The 15,320-nt window shown below is 41.1% G+C and overlaps 1 protein-coding gene across 1 annotated transcript in view; it reads left to right on the plus strand.

The window, feature by feature from the left end:
* Nucleotides 1-15,320, plus strand: part of LOC121846564 (ras-related protein Rab-6B) — a 205,315-nt gene that overhangs the window by 75,802 nt on the left and 114,193 nt on the right. The window contains exon 3 of the mRNA XM_042322612.1: nt 8,541-8,594. Within this exon, the coding sequence (XP_042178546.1) occupies nt 8,541-8,594 (54 nt within the window). The remainder of the gene's footprint in view (nt 1-8,540; nt 8,595-15,320) is intronic.

Genomic DNA, 15,320 nt, shown 5'->3' on the forward strand with positions numbered 1-15,320 from the left:
CCTCAATCCAATTGAGAATCTGTGGTATGACCTAAAGATTGCTGTACACCAGCGGAACCCATCCAACTTGAAGGAGCTGGAGCAGTTTTGACTGGGAAAAATCCCAGTGGCTAGATGTGTCAAGTTTAAAGAGATGTACCCCAAGAGACCTGCAGCTGTAATTGCTGTACAAGGTGTCTCTACAAAGTATTGACTTTGGGGGGTGAATAGTTACGCACGCTCAAGTTTTCCGATTTTTTTTTGCATTATTTCTTGTTTGTTTCACAATTAAAAATTATTTTTGCATTTTCAAAGTGCTAGGCATGTTGTGTAAATTAAATGATACACACCCCCCCTCCCATTCTTGTTACTTCCAGTTCAGTAGACATACAGTGCGAAAGTATTCACCCCCAACAAAATAGGAGAAATGCCAAGGGGGGTGAATACTTTCAAGCCACTGTATGTCTACTGAACTGGAAGCAACAAGAATGATAACAGCGACACTTGCTATGTTTTGCATATAGGATATAGCATACGTACCTTTTAGGAGACAAATAAATGGGTAATTAATACCAGGACGCAACATTCGCCATTTTCCTTTTCAATGATGATACCATTTTCTGATTGGTTTGAGGACCTTCCACTTCTTTCCATTATCAAAAAATGTATTGACAGACACTGTTGTAAATTACAGTTGCATCATATTTAAGTTAATTTCATATTTAAATTTACTGTCACGTGATTCTCCACCCCATGTAGACACCCTACTCTATAGTATTTCGATGAGACCAGACATACTAGACACACTTGAACTACCACCCCAAACTAGGAGAGGAGAAGTTGACGCAGTGAATTCAGTCTGAATAATGAAACAAACAAAAACAATGTCATTTTAATACAATAGGTAGGCTAATGCATACAAAGCAAAAAGATGACCGTTTCCAACTAACCTGCAGGAAAACAAAAATATTTCCATTCCAAAGTCGTCTGTCTGACTGCCCGCAGCATGAAAAATGACGACTGGAATGCAGTTCTCTATTTCATACAACCCTTATGAAAAAAACACACATTTCTCTTTCTGGCTAATGGTGCCTGGAGTTCTAATTCAGAACAAATCTCTTTCCTGATATTAGAACTGTTCTCTTCCCCCTCTTCTCCCAGCAGTCATTGGTTAAATCCCTCTTCTCCCAGCAGTCATTGGTTCAATCCCTCTTCTCCCAGCAGTCATTGGTTCAATCCCTCTTCCCCCAGCAGTCATTGGTTAAATCCCTCTTCTCCCAGCAGTCATTGGTTCAATCCCTCTTCTCCCAGCAGTCATTGGTTCAATCCCTCTTCTCCCAGCAGTCATTGGTTAAATCCCTCTTCTCCCAGCAGTCATTGGTTAAATCCCTCTTCTCCCAGCAGTCATTGGTTAAATCCCTCTTCCCCAGCAGTCATTGGTTAAATCCCTCTTCTCCCAGCAGTCATTGGTTAAATCCCTCTTCTCCCAGCAGTCATTAATTAAATCCCTCTTCCCCCAGCAGTCATTGGTTAAATCCCTCTTCCCCCAGCAGTCATTGGTTAAATCCCTCTTCTCCCAGCAGTCATTGGTTCAATCCCTCTTCTCCCAGCAGTCATTGGTTCAATCCCTCTTCTCCCAGCAGTCATTGGTTAAATCCCTCTTCTCCCAGCAGTTATTGGTTAAATCCCTCTTCTCCCAGCAGTCATTGGTTAAATCTCTCTTCTCCCAGCAGTCATTGGTTAAATCCCTCTTCTCCCAGCAGTCATTGGTTGAATCCCTCTTCCCCCAGCAGTCATTGGTTAAATCCCTCTTCTCCCAGCAGTCATTGGTTAAATCCCTCTTCTCCCAGCAGTCATTGGTTAAATCCCTCTTCCCCCAGCAGTAATTGGTTAAATCCCTCTTCCCCCAGCAGTCATTGGTTAATTCCCTCTTCTCCCAGCAGTCATTGGTTCAATCCCTCTTCTCCCAGCAGTCATTGGTTAAATCCCTCTTCCCCCAGCAGTCATTGGTTCAATCCCTCTTCTCCCAGCAGTCATTGGTTAAATCCCTCTTCTCCCAGCAGTCATTGGTTCAATCCCTCTTCTCCCAGCAGTCATTGGTTCAATCCCTCTTCCCCCAGCAGTCATTGGTTAAATCCCTCTTCTCCCAGCAGTCATTGGTTAAATCCCTCTTCTCCCAGCAGTCATTGGTTCAATCCCTCTTCTCCCAGGAGTCATTGGTTAAATCCCTCTTCTCCCAGCAGTCATTGGTTAAATCCCTCTTCTCCCAGCAGTCATTGGTTAAATCCCTCTTCCCCCAGCAGTCATTGGTTAAATCCCTCTTCTCCCAGCAGTCATTGGTTAAATCCCTCTTCTCCCAGCAGTCATTGGTTAAATCCCTCTTCTCCCAGCAGTTATTGGTTAAATCCCTCTTCTCCCAGCAGTCATTGGTTAAATCTCTCTTCTCCCAGCAGTCATTGGTTAAATCCCTCTTCTCCCAGCAGTCATTGGTTGAATCCCTCTTCCCCCAGCAGTCATTGGTTAAATCCCTCTTCTCCCAGCAGTCATTGGTTAAATCCCTCTTCTCCCAGCAGTCATTGGTTAAATCCCTCTTCCCCCAGCAGTCATTGGTTAAATCCCTCTTCCCCCAGCAGTCATTGGTTAATTCCCTCTTCTGCCAGCAGTCATTGGTTCAATCCCTCTTCTCCCAGCAGTAATTGGTTAAATCCCTCTTCCCCAGCAGTCATTGGTTAAATCCCTCTTCCCCCAGCAGTCATTGGTTAAATCCCTCTTCCCCCAGCAGTCATTGGTTAATTCCCTCTTCTGCCAGCAGTCATTGGTTCAATCCCTCTTCTCCCAGCAGTAAATGGTTAAATCCCTCTTCCCCCAGCAGTCATTGGTTAATTCCCTCTTCTCCCAGCAGTCATTGGTTCAATCCCTCTTCTCCCAGCAGTCATTGGTTAAATCCCTCTTCCCCAGCAGTCATTGGTTCAATCCCTCTTCTCCCAGCAGTCATTGGTTAAATCCCTCTTCCCCCAGCAGTCATTGGTTCAATCCCTCTTCTCCCAGCAGTCATTGGTTCAATCCCTCTTCTCCCAGCAGTCATTGGTTAAATCCCTCTTCTCCCAGCGATCATTGGTTAAATCCCTCTTCTCCCAGCAGTCATTGGTTAAATCCCTCTTCTCCCAGCAGTCATTGTTTAAATCCCTCTTCCCCCAGTAGTCATTGGTTCAATCCCTCTTCTCCCAGCAGTCATTGGTTAAATCCCTCTTCCCCCAGCAGTCATTGGTTCAATCCCTCTTCTCCCAGCAGTCATTGGTTAAATCCCTCTTCTCCCAGCGATCATTGGTTAAATCCCTCTTCTCCCAGCAGTCATTGGTTAAATCCCTCTTCTCCCAGCAGTCATTGTTTAAATCCCTCTTCCCCCAGTAGTCATTGGTTAAATCCCTCTTCTCCCAGCAGTCATTGGTTAAATCCCTCTTCTCCCAGCGATCATTGGTTCAATCCCTCTTCTCCCAACAGTCATTGGTTGATTCCCTCTCCCCCCAGCAGTTATTGGTTAAATCCCTCTTCTCCCAGCAGTCATTGGTTAAATCTCTCTTCTCCCAGCAGTCATTGGTTAAATCCCTCTTCTCCCAGCAGTCATTGGTTGAATCCCTCTTCCCCCAGCAGTCATTGGTTAAATCCCTCTTCTCCCAGCAGTCATTGGTTAAATCCCTCTTCTCCCAGCAGTCATTGGTTAAATCCCTCTTCCCCCAGCAGTCATTGGTTAAATCCCTCTTCCCCCAGCAGTCATTGGTTAATTCCCTCTTCTGCCAGCAGTCATTGGTTCAATCCCTCTTCTCCCAGCAGTAATTGGTTAAATCCCTCTTCCCCCAGCAGTCATTGGTTAATTCCCTCTTCTCCCAGCAGTCATTGGTTCAATCCCTCTTCTCCCAGCAGTCATTGGTTAAATCCCTCTTCCCCCAGCAGTCATTGGTTCAATCCCTCTTCTCCCAGCAGTCATTGGTTAAATCCCTCTTCCCCCAGCAGTCATTGGTTCAATCCCTCTTCTCCCAGCAGTCATTGGTTCAATCCCTCTTCTCCCAGCAGTCATTGGTTAAATCCCTCTTCTCCCAGCGATCATTGGTTAAATCCCTCTTCTCCCAGCAGTCATTGGTTAAATCCCTCTTCTCCCAGCAGTCATTGTTTAAATCCCTCTTCCCCCAGTAGTCATTGGTTAAATCCCTCTTCTCCCAGCAGTCATTGGTTAAATCCCTCTTCTCCCAGCGATCATTGGTTCAATCCCTCTTCTCCCAACAGTCATTGGTTGATTCCCTCTCCCCCCAGCAGTCATTGGTTGAGAGGCCATGCAGGATCCGGAAGCTGGGGCTTTCTTTAACGATGATGTGTGATTGGTTAATAATGAAAGAGTTACTGAATTATTTAGTCTGCATGGGAGTCTGTTTGTGCAGCGCAGCACAGTGCTTCTCTCTGTGTGTGGCATTCTATATATAACCCAGAGAGGATGCCTGGCTCTGCCGTTCAAAATTAAAACAACAAACACCTCTGTGGCTTTGCTTTCAACATGACTTTATCTAATATTGAGGAATGCCAACTGTTTGATCCCTTCATTTCCTCACGCTATTTAATTCATAGACTTCGTAACACATCTCCTTCAGGGTTTTCAACCCAATCTGACTAAAGAGCTTTCTTGATAGATGACCATCGTCCTTGCACTATGTTTTAGATATTTCTTTATCTTTTTATGTGAACTAGAGACAATTAGGTTACAGTGAGAGTCGAGATGATCTGGCTGTGGGAGAATAGAGGAGAAGGATACATATATTAAGTAATGCTCCTATTGCCAGAGGAGCCTGAGTGAGTATTACTGCCCTCCGTAGTGGCTGGCATCGACAGGGTAATGGGATCGTGATCAAGCTGCTGGTGGCCAGTTCTGTCAGAGTGGGCAGACCAGGCAGGGGGTACCCCGCTGGGCAGCAGCACTGTGTCCAATGCTGCAGAGCTCCCCCGTCTCCAAGGCCTCAATGCTGCAGAGCTCCCCCGTATCCAAGGCCTCAATGCTGCAGAGCTCCCCCGTATCCAAGGCCTCAATGCTGCAGAGCTCCCCCGTATCCAAGGCCCCAATGCTGCAGAGCTCCCCGTCTCCAAGGCCCCAATGCTGCAGAGCTCCCCATCTCCAAGGCCCCAATGCTGCAGAGCTCCCCTGTCTCCAAGGCCCCAATGCTGCAGGGTTCCAACACTGCAAACTCAACTGGCTCCAAGCCTCAGCTCCAATACTGCAGGCTCCAATACTGCAGGCTCTAATACTGCAGGCTCTAATACTGCAGGCGCTAATACTGCAGGCGCTAATACTGCAGGCTCCAATACTGCAGGCGCTAATACTGCAGGCTCTAATACTACAGGCTCTAATAGTGAAGGCTCTAATACTGCAGGCTCTAATACTGCAGGCTCCAATACTGCAGGCTCTAATACTGCAGGCTCTAATACTGCAGGCGCTAATACTGCAGGCGCTAATACTGCAGGCTCCAATACTGCAGGCGCTAATACTGCAGGCTCCAATACTGCAGGCGCTAATACTGCAGGCTCCAATACTGCAGGCTCTAATACTGCAGGCTCTAATATGGCAGGCTCCAATACTGCAGGCTCTAATACTGCAGGCTCTAATACTGCAGGCTCCAATACTGCAGGCTCTAATAGTGAAGGCTCTAATACTGCAGGCTCTAATACTGCAGGCTCTAATACTGCAGGCTCTAATACTGCAGGCTCTAATACTGCAGGCTCTAATACTGCAGGCGCTAATACTGCAGGCTCTAATAGTGAAGGCTCTAATAGTGAAGGCTCTAATACTGCAGGCTCTAATACTGCAGGCTCTAATACTGCAGGCTCTAATACTGCAGGCTCTAATACTGCAGGCTCTAATACTGCAGGCGCTAATACTGCAGGCTCTAATACTGCAGGCTCTAATAGTGAAGACTCTAATACCGCAGGCTCTAATAGCACAGTCTCCCATGTCTTCGAGGCTCCACACTGCAGGTTTAGTGATTAGGGAACAATATAAGACTAGTGGATTACTGTTCATTATTATTCTGGATTATCCCATTCCCCATGGACAATACATTACACTGCCAGTGTATTAGGCATCGTTTTCCAGTGTTTGCTGTTAAAAAACATTATGAACACTCTGTTCTTCCCATGACATCGACCGACCAGGTAAATCCAGGTGAAGTCTATGATCCCTTATTGATGTCACCTGTTAAATCCACTTCAATCAGTGTAGATGAAGGGGAGGAGATGGGTTAAAGAAGGATTTTTAAAGCCTCAGGACAATTGAGACATGGATTGTGTGTGTGTGCCATTCAGAGGGTGAATGAGCAAGACAAAAGATTGAAGTGCCTTTAAACGGGGGTATGTTAGTAGGTGCCAGGCGCACCGGTTTGTGTCAAGAACTGCAACGCTGCTGGGTTTTTCACACTCAACAGTTTCCTGTTTGTATCAAGAATGGTCCACCACCCAATGGACATCCAGCCAACTTGACACAACTGTGGGAAGCATTGGAGTCAACATGGACCAGCATCCCTGTGGAACGCTTTCGACACCTTGTAGAATCCAACTCAATATTAGGAAGGTGTTCTTAATGTTTTGCGTAGACGTTAATGTACCACTCTGCTGGCATTATCTAACAATAATGTGTAAAGATGATAGATTCGTTAGCTATTCATATTAATTGCTATAACCTGCTACGAATGTAGAGGATGCAATGCACAGAAGCAGCTTCTTGATATCATGTGTAGCTTCCTATCAGATATTATGAGTACTTCAGTACATGTTCAGCATCAGGTCTTTTGGCAGGATTAGACACAATCGCCTGGCCGCTCTGACTGTACACAAGGCTAATCCCATCAGATATGTACTGTACTGGGTTCAGTCAGATATATGTACTGTACTGGGTTCAGTCAGATATGTACTGTAATGTACTGTAGTGTACTGGGTTCAGTCAGATATCAACTCCACCGTACTGGGTTCAGTCAGATATCTAATGTACTGTACTGGGTTCAGTCAGATATCTAATGTACTGGGCTCATTCAGATATGTAGTGTACTTGGTTCAGTCAGATATCTACTGTACTGGGTTCAGTCAGATATGTACTGTACTTGGTTCAGTCAGATATCTACTGTACTGTACTGGGTTCAGTCAGATATGCACTGTACTGGGTTCAGTCAGATATCTACTGTAATGTACTGGGTTCAGTCAGATATCTACTGTACCGTACTGGGTTCAGTCAGATATCTACTGTAATGTACTGTAGTGTACTGGGTTCAGTCAGATATCAACTGTACCGTACTGGGTTCAGTCAGATATCTACTGTACTGTACTGGGTTCAGTCAGATATCAACTGTACCGTACTGGGTTCAGTCAGATATCTACTGTACTGTACTGGGTTCAGTCAGATATCTACTGCACTGGGCTCAATCAGGTATCTACTGTAGTGTACTGGGTTCAGTCAGATATCTAATGTACTGTACTGGGTTCAGTCAGATATCTAATGTACTGGGCTCATTCAGATATCTACTGTACCATACTGGGTTCAGTCAGATATATTCTGTACCGTACTGTCCTGTACTGGCCTCAGTCAGATATGTCCTGTACTGGCTTCAGTCAGATATGTACTGGCCTCAGTCAGATATGTCCTGTACTGGCTTCAGTCAGATATGTACTGGCTTCAGTCAGATATGTACTGTACTGGGCTCAGTCAGATATCTACTGTACTGTACTGGGTTCAGTCAGATATATTCTGTACTGTACTGTCCTGTACTGGCTTCAGTCAGATATGTACTGGGTTCAGTCAGATATCTACTGTACTGTACTGGGTTCAGTCAGATATCTACTGTACTGTACTGGGTTCAGTCAGATATCTACTGTACTGTACTGGGTTCAGTCAAATATCTACTGTACTGTACTGGGTTCAGTCAGATATCTACTATACTGTACTGGGTTCTGTCAGATATATTCTGTATTGTACTGGCTTTAGTCAGATATCTAGTATACTGTACTGGGTTCAGTCAGATATCTACTGTACTGGGCTCAGTCATATCTACTATACTGTACTGGGCTCAGTCATATCTACTATACTGTACTGGGCTCAGGCTTATATGTACTGTACCATTAACACTCCACAGTCCTCATGGCCGTTAACTCTCCACAGTCCTCAAGGCCGTTAACTCTCCACAGTCCTCAAGGCCGTTAACTCTCCACTGTCCTCAAGGCCGTTAACTCTCCACAGTCCTCAAGGCCGTTAACTCTCCACAGTCCTCAAGGCCGTTAACTCTCCACAGTCCTCAAGGCCGTTAACACTCCACAGTCCTCAAGGCCGTTAACACTCCACAGTCCTCAAGGCTGTTAACACTCCACAGTCCTCAAGGCCGTTAACTCTCCACAGTCCTCAAGGCCGTTAACTCTCCACAGTCCTCAAGGCCGTTAACTCTCCACAGTCCTCAAGGCCGTTAACTCTCCACAGTCCTCAAGGCCGTTAACTCTCCACAGTCCTCAAGGCCGTTAACACCATTTTCTTCTCATTTCAGGCCACAATCGGAATAGACTTCCTATCAAAAACGATGTACTTGGAAGACCGAACGGTAAGTAGCTCTTTACTGCCATTTCAATGTCAACACCAGGTCCACACCTTGTCCCTGTGCAATATCGTCACCTCAGTGTTAGATATACAGGTGTGTTAGATATACAGTTGTGTCAAACGTCACCCCAGTGTTAGATATACAGGTGTGTCAAACGTCACCTCAGTGTTAGATATACAGGTGTGTTAGATATACAGGTGTGTCAAACGTCACCTCAGTGTTAGATATACAGGTGTGTTAGATATACATGTGTGTCAAACGTCACCTCAGTGTTAGATATAAAGGTGTGTCAAACGTCACCTCAGTGTTAGATATACAGGTGTGTCAAACATCACCTCAGTGTTAGATATACAGGTGTGTCAAACATCACCTCAGTGTTAGATATACAGGTGTGTCAAACATCACCTCAGTTTTAGATATACAGGTGTGTCAAACGTCACCTCAGTGTTAGATATACAGGTGTGTTAGATATACATGTGTGTCAAATGTCACCTCAGTGTTAGATATACAGGTGTGTCAAACGTCACCTCAGTGTTAGATATACAGGTGTGTCAAACATCACCTCAGTGTTAGATATACAGGTGTGTCAAACATCACCTCAGTGTTAGATATACAGGTGTGTCAAACATCACCTCAGTGTTAGATATACAGGTGTGTCAAACGTCACCTCAGTGTTAGATATACAGGTGTGTCAAACATCACCTCAGTTTTAGATATACAGGTGTATCAAACGTCACCTCAGTGTTAGATATACAGGGGTGTCAAACGTCACCTCAGTGTTAGATATACAGGTGTATCAAACGTCACCACAGTGTTAGATATACAGGTGTATCAAACGTCACCTCAGTGTTAGATATACAGGGGTGTCAAACGTCACCTCAGTGTTAGATATACAGGTGTATCAAACGTCACCTCAGTGTTAGATATACAGGTGTATCAAACGTCACCTCAGTGTTAGATATACAGGTGTATCAAACGTCACCTCAGTGTTAGATATACAGGTGTGTTAGATATACACGTGTGTTAGATTTACAGGTGTGTTAGATATACAGGTGTGTTAGATATACAGGTGTGTTAGATATACAGGTGTGTTAGATTTAAAGGTGTGTTAGATTTAAAGGTGTGTTATATTTACAGGTATGCTAGATATACAGGTGTGTTAGATATACAGGTGTGTTAGATAGGTGTGTTAGATATAAAGGTGTGTTATATTTACAGGTGTGTTAGATATACAGGTGTGTTAGATATACAGGTGTGTTAGATATACAGGTGTGTTAGATATTCAGGTGTGTTAGATATACAGGTGTGTTAGATATACACGTGTGTTAGATTTACAGGTGTGTTAGATATACAGGTGTGTTAGATATACAGGTGTGTTAGATATACAGGTGTGTTAGATATACAGGTGTGTGAGATATACAGGTGTGTTAGATATACAGGTGTGTTAGATATACAGGTGTGTTAGATATACAGGTGTGTTAGATAGGTGTGTTAGATTTAAAGGTGTGTTATATTTACAGGTGTGCTAGATATACAGGTGTGTTAGATATACAGGTGTGTTAGATATACAGGTGTGTTAGATAGGTGTGTTATATTTACAGGTGTGCTAGATATACAGGTGTGTTAGATATACAGGTGTGTTAGATATACAGGTGTGTTAGATAGGTGTGTTAGATTTAAAGGTGTGTTATATTTACAGGTGTGTTAGATAGGTGTGTTAGATTTAAAGGTGTGTTATATTTACAGGTGTGCTAGATATACAGGTGTGTTAGATATACAGGTGTGTTAGATATACACGTGTGTTAGATTTACAGGTGTGTTAGATATACAGGTGTGTTAGATATACAGGTGTGATTGATATACAGGTGTGTTAGATATACAGGTGTGATTGATATACAGGTGTGTTAGATATACAGGTGTGTTAGATATACAGGTGTGTTAGATATACAGGTGTGATTGATATACAGGTGTGATTGATATACAGGTGTGATTGATATACAGGTGTGATTGATATACAGGTGTGATTGATATACAGGTGTGATTGATATACAGGTGTGATTGATATACAGGTGTGATTGATATACAGGTGATTGATATGATATTGATATACAGGTGTGTTAGATATACAGGTGTGATTGATATACAGGTGTGATTGATATACAGGTGTGTTAGATATACAGGTGTGTTAGATATACAGGTGTGATTGATATACAGGTGTGTTAGATATACAGGTGTGATTGATATACAGGTGTGTTAGATATACAGGTGTGATTGATATACAGGTGTGTTAGATATACAGGTGTGTTAGATATACAGGTGTGATTGATATACAGGTGTGTTAGATATACAGGTGTGATTGATATACAGGTGTGTTAGATTTAAAGGTGTGTTATATTTACAGGTGTGCTAGATATACAGGTGTGTTAGATATACAGGTGTGTTAGATTTAAAGGTGTGTTATATTTACAGGTGTGCTAGATATACAGGTGTGTTAGATATACAGGTGTGTTAGATTTACAGGTGTGTTAGATTTACAGGTGTGTTAGATATACAGGTGTGTTAGATTTAAAGGTGTGTTGTATTTAAAGGTGTGTTAGATTTACAGGTGTGTTAGATATAAAGGTGTGTTAGATTTACAGGTGTGTTAGATATACAGGTATGTTAGATATACAGGTGTGTTAGATATACAGGTGTGTTAGATTTACAGGTGTGTTAGATTTACAGGTGTGTTAGATATACAGGTGTGTTAGATATACAGGTATGTTAGATATACAGGTGTGTTAGATATACAGGTGTGTTAGATATAAAGGCGTGTTATACATACAGGTGTGTTATATTTACAGGTGTGTTAGATATACAGGTGTGTTATATTTAAAGGTGTGTTATATTTACAGGTGTGTTAGATATACAGGTGTGATTGATATACAGGTGTGTTAGATTTAAAGGTGTGTTATATTTACAGGTGTGCTAGATATACAGGTGTGTTAGATATACAGGTGTGTTAGATTTAAAGGTGTGTTATATTTAAAGGTGTGTTAGATTTACAGGTGTGTTAGATATACAGGTGTGTTAGATATACAGGTGTGTTAGATATACAGGTGTGTTAGATATACAGGTGTGTTAGATTTACAGGTGTGTTAGATTTACATGTGTGTTAGATATACAGGTGTGTTAGATATACAGGTGTGTTAGATTTACAGGTGTGTTAGATATACAGGTATGTTAGATATACAGGTATGTTAGATATACAGGTGTGTTAGATATACAGGTGTGTTAGATATACAGGTGTGTTAGATATAAAGGTGTGTTAGATTTACAGGTGTGCTAGATATACAGGTGTGTTAGATATACAGGTGTGTTAGATATACAGGTGTGTTAGATATACAGGTGTGTTAGATTTACAGGTGTGCTAGATATACAGGTGTGTTAGATATACAGGTATGCTAGATATACAGGTGTGTTAGATATACATGTATGCTAGATTTACAGGTGTGTTAGATATACAGGTATGTTAGATATACAGGTATGTTAGATATACAGGTGTGTTAGATATACAGGTGTGTTAGATATACAGGTGTGTTAGATATACAGGTATGCTAGATATACAGGTGTGTTAGATATACAGGTGTGTTAGATATACAGGTGTGTTAGATATACAGGTATGCTAGATATACAGGTATGCTAGATTTACAGGTGTGTTAGATATACAGGTATGCTAGATATACAGGTATGTTAGATATACAGGTGTGTTAGATATACAGGTGTGTTAGATATACAGGTGTGTTAGATATACAGGTGTGTTAGATATACAGGTGTGTTAGATATACAGGTATGCTAGATATACAGGTATGTTAGATATACAGGTATGTTAGATATACAGGTGTGTTAGATTTACAGGTGTGTTAGATATAGATAGGTATGCTAGATATACAGGTATGCTAGATATACAGGTGTGTTAGATATACAGGTGTGTTAGATATACAGGTGTGTTAGATATACAGGTATGCTAGATATACAGGTATGCTAGATTTACAGGTGTGTTAGATATACAGGTATGTTAGATATACAGGTATGTTAGATATACAGGTGTGTTAGATATACAGGTGTGTTAGATATACAGGTGTGTTAGATATACAGGTGTGTTAGATATACAGGTGTGTTAGATATACAGGTGTGTTAGATATACAGGTGTGTTAGATATACAGGTGTGTTAGATATACAGGTGTGTTAGATATACAGGTGTGTTAGATATACAGGTGTGTTAGATATACAGGTGTGTTAGATTTACAGGTGTGCTAGATATACAGGTGTGTTAGATACAGGTGTGTTAGATATACAGGTGTGTTAGATATACAGGTGTGTTAGATATACAGGTGTGTTAGATTTACAGGTGTGTTAGATATACAGGTATGCTAGATATACAGGTGTGTTAGATATACAGGTGTGTTAGATTTACAGGTGTGTTAGATAGGTGTGTTAGATATACAGGTGTGTTAGATATACAGGTGTGTTAGATATACAGGTGTGTTAGATAGGTGTGTTAGATATACAGGTGTGTTAGATATAAAGGTGTGTTATACATACAGGTGTGTTAGATATAAAGGTGTGTTAGATAGGTGTGTGTGTTATATTTACAGGTGTGTTAGATATACAGGTGTGTTAGATATACAGGTGTGTTAGATTTACAGGTGTGTTAGATATACAGGTGTGTTAGATATAAGGGTGTTAGATATACAGGTGTGTTATATTTACAGGTGTGTGTTAGATATACAGGTGTGTTATATTTAAAGGTGTGTTATATTTACAGGTGTGTTAGATATACAGGTGTGATTGATATACAGGTGTGTTAGATTTAAAGGTGTGTTATATTTACAGGTGTGCTAGATATACAGGTGTGTTAGATATACAGGTGTGTTAGATATACAGGTGTGTTAGATATACAGGTGTGTTAGATATAAGGTGTGTTAGATATAGATATACAGGTGTGTTAGATATACAGGTGTGTTAGATATACAGGTGTGTTAGATATACAGGTGTGTTAGATATACAGGTGTGTTAGATATACAGGTGTGTTAGATTTACAGGTGTGTTAGATATAGATATACAGGTGTGTTAGATATACAGGTGTGTTAGATATACAGGTGTGTTAGATATACAGGTGTGTTAGATATACAGGTGTGTTAGATTTACAGGTGTGCTAGATATACAGGTGTGTTAGATATACAGGTATGCTAGATATACAGGTGTGTTAGATATACAGGTGTGTTAGATATACAGGTGTGTTAGATATACAGGTGTGTTAGATATACAGGTGTGTTAGATATACAGGTGTGTTAGATATACAGGTGTGTTAGATATACAGGTATGTTAGATATACAGGTATGTTAGATATACAGGTGTGTTAGATATACAGGTGTGTTAGATATACAGGTGTGTTAGATATACAGGTGTGTTAGATATACAGGTATGTTAGATATACAGGTATGTTAGATATACAGGTATGTTAGATATACAGGTGTGTTAGATATACAGGTGTGTTAGATATACAGGTGTGTTAGATATATATACAGGTATGTTAGATATTTACAGGTGTGTTAGATATACAGGTATGCTAGATATACAGGTGTGTTAGATATACAGGTGTGTTAGATTTACAGGTGTGTTAGATATACAGGTATGTTAGATATACAGGTGTGTTAGATATACAGGTGTGTTATATATACAGGTGTGTTAGATATACAGGTGTGTTAGATATACAGGTATGTTAGATATACAGGTATGTTAGATATACAGGTGTGTTAGATATACAGGTGTGTTAGATATACAGGTGTGTTAGATTTACAGGTGTGTTAGATATACAGGTATGTTAGATATACAGGTATGTTAGATATACAGGTGTGTTAGATATACAGGTGTGTTAGATATACAGGTATGTTAGATATACAGGTGTGTTAGATATACAGGTGTGTTAGATATACAGGTGTGTTAGATATACAGGTGTGTTAGATATACAGGTGTGTTAGATATACAGGTGTGTTAGATATACAGGTGTGTTAGATATACAGGTGATATACAGGTGTTAGATATACAGGTGTGTTAGATATACAGGTGTGTTAGATATACAGGTGTGTTAGATATACAGGTGTGTTAGATATACAGGTACAGGTGTGTTAGATATACAGGTATGTTAGATATACAGGTATGTTAGATATACAGGTGTGTTAGATATACAGGTGTGTTAGATATACAGGTGTGTTAGATATAAAGGTGTGATTAGATTTATACAGGTGTGCTAGATATACAGGTGTGTTAGATATACAGGTGTGTTAGATATACAGGTGTGTTAGATATACAGGTGTGTTAGATATACAGGTGTGTTAGATATACAGGTGTGTTAGATATACAGGTATGTTAGATATACAGGTGTGTTAGATATACAGGTGTGTTAGATATACAGGTGTGTTAGATATACAGGTATGTTAGATATACAGGTATGTTAGATATACAGGTGTGTTAGATATACAGGTGTGTTAGATATACAGGTATGCTAGATATACAGGTATGCTAGATATACAGGTGTGTTAGATATACAGGTGTGTTAGATATACAGGTGTGTTAGATATACAGGTATGCTAGATATACAGGTATGCTAGATTTACAGGTGTGTTAGATATACAGGTATGCTAGATATACAGGTATGTTAGATATACAGGTGTGTTAGATATACAG

Source organism: Oncorhynchus tshawytscha, linkage group LG05 (assembly GCF_018296145.1).
Source record: "Oncorhynchus tshawytscha isolate Ot180627B linkage group LG05, Otsh_v2.0, whole genome shotgun sequence".
Lineage (NCBI taxonomy): Eukaryota > Metazoa > Chordata > Actinopteri > Salmoniformes > Salmonidae > Oncorhynchus > Oncorhynchus tshawytscha.